Genomic DNA, 17,219 nt, shown 5'->3' on the forward strand with positions numbered 1-17,219 from the left:
TTTTTATCGCGACAGAATTTGATTGCAGGATGCTTGTGTTATTGCCAAAAAAATATTAACCTTCAATTACTTGTTTAATTGCCTTAAGAAAGGCATTTTGGTGTTCAAAATCTGTAAAAGCTGTTTTCGCATTCAGTAAATAAGACGGCCGCGACAAATTGTATTTTCTTGGATTCAGCACATAATGTGTTGTTGCCAAGATAAAGCAAAACTTTATTGCGGGAAGAAGGCCGAAGCCCTTTACTGGCATATCGAGACGTATGGTGCTACCTCGCTACTGCTTAGATACGTGATGTGATTTGTTTACTGGCGCAACCTGCTGCTGCTACTTCCACAATACGCTACGATGCGGCTAACTTAGGGAAAGGCAGCAATTGACCAATCAGAGGAAGTAATTTTCGTTTCAACAAGGCTTGACAATTTTAAATAGTTCAATAGTTCGCATGATCAATCTACACTTTTCTACATTTGGGTGGATGCGTGTATAATTTTCCAATGAATTGCTGTAAGAATTAAGGAAATGGGTTGAATACAAACCGATTTGGAAGCATTTAAAAAGGGACATTTTTCGTCCCCTTTTCGTTAATAGTTTTCGTATTTACATCCCTATGTGGTAGGCTAAAGAAAAACGTAGTTCTACGTCAAAACATTCAGATTTCTTTTTCGGTTATAATCGTATTCAAGTCACTTTTGTCAGTTTCTGCTAGAGGATTAACAAGTTAGTGTTTGGAACACCTGTGCAATTCAGTGAATCTTATAAGACCTATGCAAAATTATGCAGTTTAGACTTTTGTCCCTTGTTACCATAAATTTAACGCACTGTGCAGCGCCCGGAACTGTTTCATCTACCTTTTTGATATCTGCGTTAGAAAAATTCACCAAAGGCATGGATTGTGTATGGAAAATTTGATCTTGAAACTTTTTCGTAATTTTCACCATGTGGTGTGTGGTAGTGATAAATATTATTCTATAAAAATCTTGGGTGTTTTAACTTTCCAACGATAAATTAATTATTGAAATCGGTACAGTTGTGTGAGAGGTATTCCAAAAACGTTACATGCTCATTTTTGTTTTCACAGACTGTACCCCAATATAATGAAGAAATACGTGTTCCCATGTCAAAACCTTCTCCAAGTCTTTGAGGTACAAAAGCAACACACTTTGAATTTCCTCCGCGGTCGCCACGCGTCTATCTGTGGTGGCATTCAGCTGTGCTCTTAGTGTCAGGTTTCCGTCCGCCGACGAAAGCCTCACAGTGACATTCTAGAACCCTGCGCAGTCGAGCTGCCTTCACGGCTACTCGTTATAGGCAATCGCAACTACGTTTTGAGCAGCAGGACAAATATCCAGTTGGACACCTATTGTTTGTTTCAAACTCGGTTTTGAATACACTTTTCATCCGTGACCAAGATTCGGGAAAAGCTGCTGAACGTAGTTGACAAAAAATAGTAAAAAAGTGGTAAAAAGTAGAAAAAACTATACGCGATAATTTACAGTTTAGAAAAAACAGCAGCAACTTTACACGTTTGCTAGTGTGCGTAGGTGAAGAGTCATCTATATTGCAAGCAGACAATATAATTGACTAACCAGCGGCTGTGAACTTAAAGCTGTTGAAGATGTTGAATTAATTTCGAAAAAAGCAGGTACCCATTTCGCGTGACTATTATGCCCCGTACTCCCTTACCATTAATCACATTTTTTCACTGCACGTTGAGGTCAAAAGCATTCATATAGGCTAACGCAACCTGGTGGAAAGAGTAGGACATTTCAGCGATGAAAACCTCAGTGATGGGATTTAGCAAGGACGAAAACCTCAGTAATGAAAATTAGCATGGACGAAAACCTCCGAGATATCTTATAACACTAATGACTACAGACATAGATTTTCTAGGAAAGAGTTTTGTTAGGACTTGGTTTAAGACAGTATTTTTTATTATTCTATAATTTTTGTTAGATTAAATTTCAACTTTATAAGATGGTTCGACGCCTGGCAGGAGTTCTCACATAACCAAGAGCATTTTAGATAACTTTTTTACGTGTAGCGGTACAAAATGAGACATATTCAAAATTCAATAGCTCGGCTCAGACCCTGCTTTCAAACCTAATATTTGACATGGTGATGGGCTAGGGTATGCAGAACATATCTGGGGTGGTGCCGTTGATGTCCTTTTTCATGTTTCATATAAAAATTTTTGAATTACTTTATCAAGTATGGCGGTACAAAATGAGACATATTGAAAATTCAATAGCTCGGCTCAGACCCTGCTTTCAAACCTAATATTTGACATGGTGATGGGCCAGGGTATGCAGAACATATCTGGGGTGGTGCCGTTGATGTGCTTTTTCATGTTTCATATAAAAATTTTTGAATTACTTTATCAAGTATGGCGGTACAAAATGAGACATATTCAAAATTCAATAGCTCGGCTCAGACCCTGCTTTCAAACCTAATATTTGACATGGTAATGGGCCAGGGTATGCAGAACATATCTTGGGTGGTGCCGTTGATGTGCTTATTCTTGTTTCATATAAAAATTTTTGAATTACTTTATCAAGTATGGCGGTACAAAATGAGACATATTGAAAATTCAATAGCTCGGCTCAGACCCTGCTTTCAAACCTAATATTTGACATGGTGATGGGCCAGGGTATGCAAAACATATCTGGGGTGGTGCCGTTGATGTGCTTTTTCATGTTTCATATAAAAAATTTTGAATTACTTTATCAAGTATGGCGGTACAAAATGAGACATATTCAAAATTCAATAGCTCGGCTCAGACCCTGCTTTCAAACCTAATATTTGACATGGTGATGGGCCAGGGTATGCAGAATATATCTGGGGTGGTACCGTTGGTGTGCTTTTTCATGTTTCATATAAAAATTTTTGAATTACTTTATCAAGTATGGCGGTACAAAATGAGACATATTCAAAATTCAATAGCTCGGCTCAGACCCTGCTTTCAAACCTAATATTTGACATGGTGATGGGCCAGGGTATGCAGAACATATCTGGGGTGGTGCCGTTGATGTGCTTTTTCATGTTTCATATAAAAATTTTTGAATTACTTTATCAAGTATGGCGGTACAAAATGAGACATATTCAAAATTCAATAGCTCGGCTCAGACCCTACTTTCAAACCTAATATTTGACATGGTGATGGGCCAGGGTATGCAGAACATATCTGGGGTGGTGCCGTTGATGTGCTTTTTCATGTTTCATATAAAAATTTTTGAATTACTTTATCAAGTATGGCGGTACAAAATGAGACATATTGAAAATTCAATAGCTCGGCTCAGACCCTGCTTTCAAACCTAATATTTGACATGGTGATGGGCCAGGGTATGCAGAACATATCTGGGGTGGTGCTGTTGATGTGCTTTTTCATGTTTCATATAAAAATTTTTGAATTACTTTATCAAGTATGGCGGTACAAAATGAGACATATTGAAAATTCAATAGCTCGGCTCAGACCCTGCTTTCAAACCTAATATTTGACATGGTGATGGGCCAGGGTATGCAGAACATATCTGGGGTGGTGCCGTTGATGTGCTTTTTCATGTTTCATATAAAAATTTTTGAATTACTTTATCAAGTATGGCGGTACAAAATGAGACATATTCAAAATTCAATAGCTCGGCTCAGACCCTGCTTTCAAACCTAATATTTGACATGGTGATGGGCCAGGGTATGCAGAACATATCTGGGGTGGTGCCGTTGATGTGCTTTTTCATGTTTCATATAAAAATTTTTAAATTACTTTATCAAGTATGGCGGTACAAAATGAGACATATTGAAAATTCAATAGCTCGGCTCAGACCCTGCTTTCAAACCTAATATTTGACATGGTGATGGGCCAGGGTATGCAGAACATATCTGGGGTGGTGCCGTTGATGTGCTTTTTCATGTTTCATATAAAAATTTTTGAATTACTTTATCAAGTATGGCGGTACAAAATGAGACATATTGAAAATTCAATAGCTCGGCTCAGACTCTGCTTTCAAACCTAATATTTGACATGGTGATGGGCCAGGGTATGCAGAACATATCTGGGGTGGTGCCGTTGATGTGCTTTTTCATGTTTCATATAAAAATTTTTGAATTACTTTATCAAGTATGGCGGTACAAAATGAGACATATTGAAAATTCAATAGCTCGGCTCAGACCCTGCTTTCAAACCTAATATTTGACATGGTGATGGGCCAGGGTATGCAAAACATATCTGGGGTGGTGCCGTTGATGTGCTTTTTCGTGTTTCATATAAAAATTTTTGAATTACTTTATCAAGTATGGCGGTACAAAATGAGACATATTGAAAATTCAATAGCTCGGCTCAGACCCTGCTTTCAAACCTAATATTTGACATGGTGATAGGCCAGGGTATGCAGAACATATCTGGGGTGGTGCCGTTGATGTGCTTTTTCGTGTTTCATATAAAAATTTTTGAATTACTTTATCAAGTATGGCGGTACAAAATGAGACATATTGAAAATTCAATAGCTCGGCTCAGACCCTGCTTTCAAACCTAATATTTGACATGGTGATGGGCCAGGGTATGCAGAACATATCTGGGGTGGTGCCGTTGATGTGCTTTTTCATGTTTCATATAAAAATTTTTGAATTACTTTATCAAGTATGGCGGTACAAAATGAGACATATTGAAAATTCAATAGCTCGGCTCAGACCCTGCTTTCAAACCTAATATTTGACATGGTGATGGGCCAGGGTATGCAGAACATATCTGGGGTGGTGCCGTTGATGTGCTTTTTCATGTTTCATATAAAAATTTTTGAATTACTTTATCAAGTATGGTGGTACAAAATGAGACATATTCAAAATTCAATAGCTCGGCTCAGACCCTGCTTTCAAACCTTATATTTGACATGGTGATGGGCCAGGGTATGCAGAACATATATGGGGTGGTGCCGTTGATGTGCTTTTTCATGTTTCATATAAAAATTTTTGAATTACTTCATCAAGTATGGCGCTACAAAATGTGACATATTCAAAATTCAATAGCTCGGCTCAGACCCTGCTTTCAAACCTTATATTTGACATGGTGATGGGCCAGGGTATGCAGAACATATCTGGGGTACTGCCGTTGATGTGCTTTTTCATGTTTCATATAAAAAATTTTGAATTACTTTATCAAGAATGGCGGTTCAAAATGAGTCATTACTCACATTAGGATCAGTGCGTCTTGAACTGTCCTACAGATCAGACGTTTTTTCGGTTGCTTGTGGACTGGTCTTTGACTCCCTATAGCTTCAAAGTTTGTGTTTTGTCAGTGTGTCTTTTAAAGACTACCTGAAAGTTATTTCCCATCAGTCTTTCTCAAGACTACCTACTTTTGAATTTAACATTTGTTTTAACTTTTTTCGTATCACCTGAAATGGCTGGACGGAAAAAGAAACCTCGCATCGCTGCGGGGAGGAAAAGAGAGGCATCTCTTTCTGACACATCGAGTGTCTGTAGTGACAATCCTTTTGATATTTTGCCTGAGCAAGAAGCTGGTGAAATGGAGGTTACCAATAATGAAACTATACAAAATATAAAATCTTTAAAAAAGGAGAAAGTTCCACCTATTGTGGTAACTATTTCTTCTGAATTTAATATATTCAAAAAGGAACTTTCAACGTTTGTTTCTGACGTTAAAGTTACCTATCAAATTGGCCGTAGAGGTGAATGCCGCTTATTAGCCGACTCAGTAAAGGGTCGTGATCGTCTTGTTCAGTATTTAACTGACAAGATGTACAATTTTTTTACATATGACACCAAGAACACCAAGCCGTTCAAGGTTGTCTTGAAAGGTCTCACCAACGATCAAACCGTTGATGAGATCAAACTTACTTTAACAGAATTACTTGGCATAGCCCCTACCCAAGTAATTCTAATGAAACAAAAATCACGAGGCGAAAACAGTCAGAGAACTGGAATTTCCCTTGTTAATTATTTAATTCATTTTAACCGCAATGAGGTTAACAACTTAAAATTTTTTGAAAAAGCACATGCTTTGTATAATGTACGTGTAAAGTGGGAAACTTATAGGAAGTATGGCGGAGGTGAAAAGCATATCACCCAATGCCGTACTTGCCAACGTTATGGCCATGGTTCCAAATTCTGTAACATGGACCAACAATGTCTTAATTGTGGAGACTCTTCTCACAAAAAGGACACATGTCCTGTGAAAGAGAGTAAAAATTTTCGCTGTGCGAATTGTAACGGCAACCATATGTCAAATTTTTATCAATGCCCAGTCCGTTTAGCAATTGTTAAGGCAAGGCAAGGTAAACAAAATTCAATTTCTCAATTAAAACCAACTTCAAAACAAAATTCTCCAAGCGTACCAGTGACGCATAGTATACCTACTCCTTTGCATACCCGTTTAACTTATGCACAGGTTACAGGTAGTTCGAACATTATACCGCCTAGTGTTGGTAGTTTGAAAATGACCGTTAATTAGGGTAAGCAAAACACGCTAGAAAATAATTGTACACCTATTACTCCAGCTAATATTGCTGCCGAAAATATTTTTTCTAATGTCAACTGCCTGGGGCCTATTACGGCAGGTAAACTTTCTTTTTTGCAACAGGCAATGTTCGATCTTATGAACGCCATGTTGCAGGCAAAATCAATGTTTGAAGCCATTCAAATAGGCACAAATTTTACTATTAAAATTGTTTCTAATTTAAAATTTAGCAATGATTTTAAATAAAACAATTAAAATATTAAATTGGAATGCTCGCTCATTGAAGGCCAATGAGAATGAGCTTTTTAATTTTTTAACAGTAAATAATGTGCATATTGCAATTATTACTGAAACATTTTTGAAACCTAACATAAAATTAAAATATGATCCCAATTACGTGGTTCATAGATATGATAGGATTCAGGGTTCCGGCGGTGGAGTTGCAATTGTTATTCATCGCCGAATCAAACATCGTGCTCTTCCCCATCTTGAGACGAAAGTTATTGAAACTTTGGGAATTGAAGTTCAAACTGAACTTGGGATTTTATTTATTGCCGCAGCATATTCACCATTTCAATGCACACGCGAGCTCAAAAATTATTTTAAAGGTGATTTACAAAAACTCACCAGAAATCGTTCGAAATTTTTCATAATCGGCGATTTTAACGCTAAACATCGTTCATGGAATAATTCTCAAAGTAATTCCAATGGCAAAATTTTATTCAATGATTGTTCTTCAGGATACTATTCTATTTTGTCTCCGAATAGTCCTACATGCTTTTCTTCTGTAAGAAACCCTTCAACAATTGATTTGGTGCTGACAGATCAAAGTCATGTATGTAGTGATTTGATCACATATGCTGACTTTGATTCTGACCATCTTCCAATAACTTTTTCTTTATCACATGAATCAGTTTTAAACCCTATGAGCTCTGTTTTTAATTAAAACAAAGCTAATTGGGAAAGATACAAAAATTATATTGAGAGAAATTTCAATAATGAGCTTGATTTGCAAAACGAAGTGAATATTGATTCCGCTTTGGAAGCATTAAAATGTGCAATTGTTGATGCCAGGAATTATTCTGTTCCAAAGGCTCAAGTGAAATTTGATTCACCAATAATTGACGAAAATCTTCAACTTCTAATTCGTTTGAAAAATGTCCGCAGACGTCAATATCAACGTTCTCGTGACCCTGTTTTTAAAACTATTTATAAAGATTTACAGAAAGAGATTAAACATAGATTTACTCTTCTGAGAAATCAAAATTTTGAGACTAAAGTTGAAAAATTGAAACCATATTCAAAACCATTTTGGAAGCTGTCGAAGATTCTTAAGAAACCTTCAAAGCCTTTTCCAGTTTTGAAAGATGGTGAACGTTTTCTTGTATCCAATGAACAAAAGGCTCAAAGACTTGCTCAGCAGTTTGAGAGTGTTCATAACTCAAATTTGAATTTTGTGAGTCCAATTGAAAATGAAGTCACACGTCAATTTGATTTAATTTCTTCCCAGAATTTTTTACCTGCAGAAATAATTGAAACTAACTTGAATTAGATTAAATCAATTATTAAAAATTTCAGAAATATGAAAGCACCTGGTGACGATGGAATCTTTAATATACTAATCAAACATCTCCCTGAGAGCACAATGGATTTTTTAGTGAAAATTTTCAATTGCTGCTTCAAAATTGCATATTTTCCCAAATTATGGAAAAATGCAAAAATTACTCCCATTTTAAAACCGGATAAGAACCCAGCTGAAGTTTCAAGTTATCGACCAATCAGTTTGCTTTCTTCAATAAGTAAACTGTTTGAGAGAGTTATTCTTAACAGAATGATGTCACACATCAACGAAAATTCAATTTTTGCAAATGAACAGTTTGGATTTCGCCATGGGCATTCCACAACTCATCAATTGCTCAGAGTTACTAATATGATACGAGCTAACAAATCTGAAGGTTATTCCACTGGAGCTGCTCTTTTAGACATAGAAAAAGCATTCGACAGTGTTTGGCATAAAGGTTTGATTGCGAAATTGCAAACTTTTAATTTTCCAATTTTCCTAATCAAAATTTTAAAAAATTATCTTACTGATCGAACTCTGCAGGTTGTCTATCAGAATTCAAAATCTGATAGATTTCCTGTCAGAGCAGGTGTGCCTCAAGGTTCAGTCTTGGGTCCAGTCCTGTACAACATATTCACTTCAGATCTTCCTGATTTGCCTCCAGGATGCACAAAGTCATTGTTCTGCGATGACACAAGCATTTCCGTAAAAGGAAAAAGCCTTCGTGTCATATGCAGTCGATTGCAGAAAAGTTTAGATATTTTTTCTTCCTACTTGCAAAAGTGGAAAATCTCTCCCAATGCTTCTAAAACTCAAATGATAATTTTTCCGCATAAGCCTAGGGCTTCTTTCCTCAAGCCAAACAATAATCACGTTGTCAAGATGAATGGGGTTATTTTAAGTTGGTCCGACAAGGTTAAGTACTTGGGACTAATTTATGATAATAAACTTATTTTCAAAGAGCACATTGAGAGTATACAAGCCAAGTGCATCAAATATATGAGATGTTTATATCCTCTCATTAACAGGAATTCTAAACTTTGTTTAAAGAACAAACTTTTGATTTACAAACAAATTTTTAGACCAGCAATGCTTTATGCTGTACCGATCTGGTCAAGTTGCTGTTCAACAAGGAAGAAAACGCTCCAAAAGATTCAGAATAAAATTCTGAAAATGATTTTGAAGCGTCCTCCTTGGTTTGGTACACTCGAATTACATAGACTTACTGGTGTTGAACCATTAGAAGCTATGTCAAATAAAATTATTAACAATTTTCGACAAAAATCGTTGCAATCCTCAATTGCTACGATAAGCTCTCTTTATAGCCAATAAGTTAGCAATTAAGTTAGTTGTAAGTTTACTTCCCCTCTTCTGACAAGTAGGTTTAAATCCCTACGAATGATAAGTCCTAATTGCGAAAGCAAACAAATCCTAGCAATTAAAATTACAAATTTCTAACAGTGTTGAAAAGTCACCATTTGTGATTGGACACACATACTCATTATTTACTAATATTTATCATAAATACTTAAGCTACTAACAAATCCCCCCTTAAAAAAAAAAAAAAAAAAAAAAAACTCACATTAGGAGGCCCTACGTTGAGTTTTTTTGCCCCTTGGCATCGCGGCGGACAATTAAGGCCCTGGTACGAGGTTCGTGCTTTCTTATTACATCGCAGCATAACGCCGATTTTTACTAGACTATAGTGTACCCGTATTATTTCTAAATTTATTTACAACGGGCAGCCTAACGGCTTTAACGCAGCACGCAAGTCGGCTAAAGCTTATTTTGTTGATAATATAATTTTAATTTTTGATCGCAAAAAATCACAAGGGTTGTATGCAAAGCCTTGACCGCAAGGTTGACGTAGAACTTGTGTTTGTTGTAAAACTTATATTGAATATTTTATTTTATTGTGCAAAAGAGGAGTTGAAGTGCTACCGAATTTAAGTTTGCACATACAACGCTGAACAGGGAACACTGTACAGCGCGAACAAGTTTCAACAGTCAAAGTGCATGCAGGTAAAAATAACATTTTACTTTTAGTTCCAGCGCAAAACGAGAAAGTATTAAACCTTAAAAAAGGCATTTTTTGATAACGCAGTTGAAAGCTGTTTTTACATTGAAAATTTGACGGCCCATATACTTTGAAAGCCAGCATTCCAAAACGTTTGTGTGTTGTCAAAATACGGCAACTTTCCATTAGAGGAAGTGCGGCTAATGTACCTACTACTGATGCTGCTCGCTACTGCACTAATGCAGCATTAACTAGAGGAAGTGCCGTTGCACCAGCTGGTCCAAATGTCGCTGCTGATACAACTACGCTGTTGATGCTATCCGCTGCCAAAGCTGCTGCTGTTAAGTAAGGATTGTAGTCGCTGTCTAGAACTAATATGAGCAGTTTCGGCTGAAACAGACTCTTCACACTTAAAATAAAACACCGAATTCGGTTAAATTTTACCGGAATCTCAACAGCTGAACGTTCGGTGAAATCTTCGGTGTTTCCGGAAATTACCGAACAGTTTGTGAAACCACCAACCGAGTGGTCGGTAATTTTCGCAGCTTTTTGGTAATGTTCCAAACCGAGCAGCCAGTAAAATTTACCGAAAGAAACTTTAAAAATGAACAAAAATACCGAACGCACCTGTAAAAAATACCGGTGGCAGAAAAGTCGGTTATAAATGAGCCTGCCGGTACCGTCTAAAATCAAACTAAATTAACCAGATTACTTACGAAAAAAGTTAGCGACTCGTACATCCATTAACACTTTCCAAATTATAAATATCCTATGTTTACACAGAACAACAATTAAAACAAATCAGCAGCACCAGTAAAAAATATTCGCGTCTTGCACGGTTGCACGTATGAGAAAAATGGCCACCACATTCACAATTTGGCATTTTTACAGGTTGTTCGGTAAAAAGTTATACAAATTTCGGTAAATGTAAAATTAAGCAAATATTTCGGTAACAGTTAACAGAATTATGGTAAAACCTACAGATCTTACAGAACAGTCGTTAATTTTATGCTTTTTTGCAGGAATACCGGTATTATCACACTTTACCGATTATTATTGTAAAAAAAAATACCGAACGACTTTTTTTGGATTAAGTGTGTTGTATAGGCCAAATAGTACATTCCGAATTACTAGGTCAAAAACTCTGTCGTCCGTGCTTGGGAAAGCAATCATATGACGGCCAATCAGTTTCGACGAGGATTGACCATTTTCAATAATATAGTTGTTTTTATATAAGACTAGACAATTGTTAAGGATTGATTATGCGAAAACCTAATTATTGTACAGATAATAAAAGCTGTTCGAGTGTTGTGCTTATTACTGAAGGAAAAGATAATTCAGTACGTTCTGAGACATGGAGATAAAGTCAAATTTATAACTATTCCAAATTTGAAGATGTAAATTATTTAAGAAAAGATATTAACTCTTGAATCAGGTATTTAATTTCATCCTGAAAAAAACAATTTGCTGTCAAACTCATTACCGGATAAGATGTCGATCTTTTCTTGATGCCGATTGACACTCAAAACTAGACGGCTTTCCAGAACGTTGGTGTGTGAACGCCAGCTTTCCAGAACGTTGGTGTGTTGTCAAAATGAGGCAACTTTCCATTGGATGCATTTCTAGTGCCCGCTATCGCACAGACAGCATTTCACTAAAGAAAGTGCCGCTTCATCAGCTGGCCCTGTTAATATTGATGCTGAGACCCGCTGCAACCGCTGCACTATCCGTTGCCATGTCACAGCTGTGGCCGCTATCCGCTGCAGTGCTGCTAAGGAAGGACTGCTGTTGTCGCTGTCTATAACTATTATGAGCGGCCTCGGCTGAAACAGGCTCTTAAAAGGCCAGATAGCACATTTAAAATTACTAGGTCTATAATTCTGTCGACCGTGCTTGGGAACCAATCAGAGGTCGAATTTTGCGTTTTGACAATAATGCGTGCCGACTAATGTACCTACTACTGATGCTGTTCGCTACTGCACAAATGCAGCTTCAACTAGAGGAAGTGCCGCTGCACCAGCTGGTCCAAATATTGCTGCTGATACAACTACTGCTGCTGATGCTATGGCATCGATACTACACCGCGAGAAATGAGCACCGGTATCGATACTTTCTAAACGACGCTTTTTAAAAAAAGATGCAGGTCTGATACCGATACTATCGAAGCATCGATAATCGATACTCCTTCAACCGATACTCCGATACCTGCTATGAACATTGAATACCGCGATACCAAAGTATCGATACGTCTGTCAGTATCGCCCATCTTTACCAAATAGTACGTTCCGAATTACTAGGTCTATAAATCTGTCGACTGTGCTTGGGAAGCAATCATATTGACGACCAATCGGATCAATCGAATTTTGCGCTTCAACAAGGATTGACCATTTGGTTTGATAATTTTTGGGGTTTAATTATGCGATAACTTAATTTTAATGCAGTTAATAAAAGCTGTTCGGGTGTTGTGTTTATTACTAAAGGAAAAGATAATTTAGTTCGTTCTGAGACATGGAGATGAAGTAAAGTTTATAACTGTTCCAACATTTCAAAGTGCAAATTAATTCAATAGAAAATATTAACTCTTCAATTTGGTATTTATTTCATCCTGAAAAGAAAATTTTTCTGTTTAACTCAATATCGGATAGAATGTCGATCACTTCTTTGCGTTAATACTGACAGTGCGAATAAAGTATTCCTTGTAAGAGAATAACACTGTGAAATGCTGTTTTAACACTCAAAACTAGACGGCTCATGTATTTTGAACGCCAGCCTTCCAGAACGTTGGTGTGTTGTCAAAATGAGGCAACTTTTCATTGGATACATTTATTAGTGCCCGCTATCTTACAGAGACAGCATTTCACTACAGGAAGTGCCCCACTGCATCAGCTGGCCCTGCTACTATCGATGCTGATATTCTCGCTGCAACTGCTGCCGCTATCCGTTGCCGCAGCTATGGCCGCTATAGGCTTGGCTCCGCAGCAACCGCCACTATCCGATGCACTGCTACTGCTGCTGCTGCTAAGAAAGGACTGCTGTTGTCGCTGTCTAGAATTATGATGAGCGACTTCGGCTGAAACAGTTTAAAATTTTAAATTACTAGGTCTATAATTCTGTCGACTGTGCTTGGGAAGTAATCATATAATGACCAATCAAAGGCCGGCTTGACAATTTTCAATAGTACAATAGTTTGAATGATAAAATTACAATTTTCTGCATTTGGGAAGAATCTTAGATTTTCCAGTCTATTGCTGCAAGAACAAGAAACTCCATCAAAAACTAACCGATTAAAAAGCCTTTGAAGTTGGACATATTTTTCATTTTTTCCGGGTTTTAGATTTTCATTTTACCTCCCTATGTAGCCGAACTTCCTGACAGACGTAGTTCTACGTCAAAATGTTTTGTCGGGACGAGCAAATAGAACCTAATTGTTAACCAAGGCACACCAACTGGCTTAGCTTGATTCCCGAGACACTCACAGCGACGAGGCAGTTCTCTGTGCTGTGCGGTTAGTGTGACATATTGATTTTTTTTAGTTTGAGTCACAAAATACTTACAAAAAACATCTTTGGCAAAGCATTCGGATTTAAATTAATTATATGTGTTTTATTAGTTTTTAGACAACGGAAATTTTATTGTTTTCTACATAGACTTGAAATTAAAATATGTGTGGTTTTTTGGATTTCTACCAGACGTCGCTTTTCACGTAAATAAATGATGGTTCGTGTATCGGCTTATCGCTTGAATCGGCTTTTTGTGCTTGAATCGGCGTTTTGTGCGTAGCTTGATGGAAACCGTCTAGCCGCGTTCGAATTGAAACAGCGAATGACAGTTCAGATCGAAGGACTAACATTTGTACCGTTCCACATTCAGTGTTGGTAGTGCGACTAAACTGTTAAAAAAATTGCAAACTATTAAAGTTATTCCACGTTGTTTTTGAAAAACAATGAAAGAACAAAAGCTTGTTACGTTTTACATTCGTTTTTTTTTAAACCTACAGCGAGAACGTTTTCAAATTTTTTTTTTATTTTGTAGTTTTTTTTTTGGGATATTCTCCAGGATTTTCTGAAAAGTTAGAGACTTTTCTAGACCAATTTAAACACATTTTAGTTGATGCATATGGCCGTCATCCACGAGAAACAACGCTATGTTTAATCACACCAGCATTTGTTTAATTCCCTCATCAAAAGCAACATCCGAGCAAGATTCTCCTTCCTTATCAAGCAAACTTCGGTCGGCCCCCGAGTCAAGTAGTAACTGAACACAATCCCGATTACCACAACTTGCGGCATAGTGTAGTGCCGTTTGTCCACCGGAATCTCTAAGATTGACATCCGAGCCAGTCACTTGAAGCAGCAAGCGAAGAACGTTCACGTTCCCTCGATCGGCCGCCCAGTGAACCAATCCCAGTCCATCGTCGTCAAGTTTGTTAATTATTGTTTTAGCCGAAGTAAGGTTCTCGTTTACTGCCTCCAGATTGCCTTCCTTGATAAAATCAACAATCGATTTTTCACCTCCTTTTTCCTCTACTATCGCATAGCTTGAAACGGAAACCCAGGATCCTTTCGCTGCTTTAACATCCGTCTCTCCATCAGTGGAATGATCCCAATCCGGCTGCAACTGCGTTAAAAACCGAATGTATCCCTCCATCGCTTCTTGCTCCGACATATCGCCCAACTCGTTCCAAGCAGACCACTTGCTCCGTCCAGTTAAATTGAAAATACCCGGTTTCGAAACGTTGCATTGTCCGACCGTCGCTTGCTTGAAAAAACCATAGAACTTTAGCAAATCTTTCTGCTCGAAGCGATCGTGACTGTGCTCGATAAATTTGGTCGCTCTAGCAAACTCCTCCTCCAGCAGGTCACCCTCGCCAACGTCCTCTAAATCAGACATCACTTAAAACTAATCTATTTCTCGACTACAACTACTAGAAAAATCACCACACCACCTAATCCGTTTGCTGGAAGAAAATCGGCGACTGCTCGAGGATGTGTTTCTGCTTCTGCTGCAGATTCTCGAGCGCGCTCGGCTTCTGGAAAAACACAAACCCGTACCCCTTGGAGAGACCGGTCCGCCGGTCGAAGATAACCTGCGCCCAGGACACTTTCCCGAACTGGCCGAAGTAGTTACGCAACTCGCGATGCCCAACCGTCCACGGGATGTTACCGACGAAGAGTTTCAACGAACGAGACGCGTTTACGGTGGCGGCAGCAGCAGCTCCAGATGCCATGTCCTTCCTATCAAACACACTGGAAGTGGAATTAGTGTTCATATTTTATGATAAGTTAGCAAAAAGAACTACCTTTCGAAATAAACTTAAAATGTAAAAAATGTGAAAAACAGCAGCATTCGTCGTGTTTACGTTTTGCAAGTGACTTTTTTTCTATCACCACCGCGTGTCGCGAGCGGCGAATGTCAACTTGTAACCCTTCAGAAACACCGTTATAAATTGTGGTACACTTCTAAATTATTTTAAAAATGTCTATGATAAAATTTTGACACGATTGCGGAGAAATGTGTTCTTTAATTTGTTTTTACTCGAATTGTTTGTCACTTTTGAGATATTTTTGTCGTTGTTGGTAAAAAAGTGTTATTGTTCGCACATTATATGAATTCGTTAAAGGAGAAAATTTCGAGTCGTTTATGGGATATTTTTGTAACATTTTATGTAATTTTTAAAACATTTAGTACACATTGGGGGACTTTTTCGATATTTTCAAAATATTGATAACATTTTTAGAACATTTAAATGCGATAAATTTAAAAATATGTTGAGTGGTTTTGAGAGAATATTTAGGAATTTTTCTAGGACCAATTTGGGACCAAATGTGGGGAAATTTCATGAACAAATTTCGAGATTCCGGTGGGGATTTTGGAACGATTTATTTTTTCGATCAATTTGGTTGGGACATTCTTACAACTTAGTTTTTTTTTTTAATTCATCTCTTAATCAACCAACAGTTACGTACCCATTCAAAGCCTGGCAATTTGACAACCGCAAAATTTTTCAACCGAATCTCCTTACCACGTACCTTAAGCACGTTGATCCGTTTTATCACTAGCTTCGTCAACTTTTCCAGTTGCGTCAAATGCGTTAGATGTGAGTATTGTAAAAACGCTTCTTCGACATCGTTGTTTGTTATGGTAAGCTTCTCCAAGTTCGGACAGCTAACGCATATATTACTGAACAGGGCGCTGATATCAAGGCCTTCATTGCAGTCGATGGAGAAAAACAATTGAAGTTGTGTTAAATTCTTCAGCTTGTTTAAATTACCAACCCATTACAACGCACGGTCATCAACGGTGAGCATCAGATCGTAAAGATTTTCCAAGCAAAACGAGTTGAGGAGACTTGGCCCTACTACATGATCAAAGTCAATAGATTTCAACTGATCACCCACCCGTAAAACTAAAGACTCAGTTGTGAAGCCACCTGTCTTGATCTTTTTCAACTTAGGTGCTGTCACAATGAGTTTATGTTGATTCGATACACGTTCAGAACAATTCAACTCAAGGAGAACCAAGTTTTCCAAGTTTATATAAATTGCCATTCATACGTAATTCTCTGAGCGAAGACAAATTTATAAAGTTACCGAAAGTTCGTTCCGTAAATTTGACACCGTGCAACTTAAGGTGTGTAATTTTCCGACACTTGTGACTTAGAGCTGCCAGCATGGTTTCGTTGGAACGTGCAAGCTCGACTTGTTCTAAATTTGGCGTATTTCCGAACAAGAAATCCCAATCCGGGTCCTCGATACGTTGGATTACCAAACGCTTCAAAGTGGTACGTTCTTTAGCGAAAAAAATTTTCCAAGTTAGACTGTCAATGTTTATATCCAACCGCTCTAATTTTTCATCGTCATTCAGCTCAACAAACGGAGTGTGATTGTTATATGTGTCGATACTAAATTGGGTGTCACAAAAACTAACGCTACTGAAGTTTGTTGGCCGATTTCCTCACGATAAACAAAAAATCTTCAGCCGTTCAAAAACAAAATTCTGTGCTGTGGAAAAATTATATGTGTCTATCGTGTCTATGTATCGCGTCACAAGATTCAAGTGAAGTTCTGTTAGAGTGCCAAACACAGTTGCATTCCGCTGAAACAATCAATAACCGCTAGTGAAAAACCACGCAGAGTCAATGATTCCATCAGGCACTCGTCAACAATCGCCGGGT

The 17,219-nt window shown here is 37.7% G+C and overlaps 1 protein-coding gene across 2 annotated transcripts; it reads right to left on the reverse strand.

Annotated features, from left to right (window-relative positions):
• Positions 1-14,192: 14,192 nt before the first annotated feature.
• LOC129723789 (acyl-CoA-binding domain-containing protein 6) lies at positions 14,193-15,445 on the reverse strand. 2 transcript variants are annotated; one of them, XM_055678214.1, is made up of 2 exons: positions 15,345-15,445; positions 14,193-15,291 (listed from the first exon to the last, which is right to left on the reverse strand). In XM_055678214.1, exon 2 carries the CDS (start codon positions 14,933-14,935, stop codon positions 14,198-14,200), a length of 738 nt encoding a protein of 245 aa, XP_055534189.1. In that variant the 5' UTR covers positions 14,936-15,291; positions 15,345-15,445; the 3' UTR covers positions 14,193-14,197. The 2 variants fall into 2 exon arrangements, with proteins under 2 accessions (XP_055534189.1, XP_055534198.1); XM_055678223.1 differs by having other exon boundaries at positions 14,193-15,279; positions 15,345-15,415.
• Positions 15,446-17,219: the final 1,774 nt, after the last annotated feature.

The sequence above is a fragment of the Wyeomyia smithii genome, chromosome 1 (genome assembly GCF_029784165.1).
Source record: "Wyeomyia smithii strain HCP4-BCI-WySm-NY-G18 chromosome 1, ASM2978416v1, whole genome shotgun sequence".
NCBI classification, from domain to species: Eukaryota; Metazoa; Arthropoda; class Insecta; order Diptera; family Culicidae; genus Wyeomyia; species Wyeomyia smithii.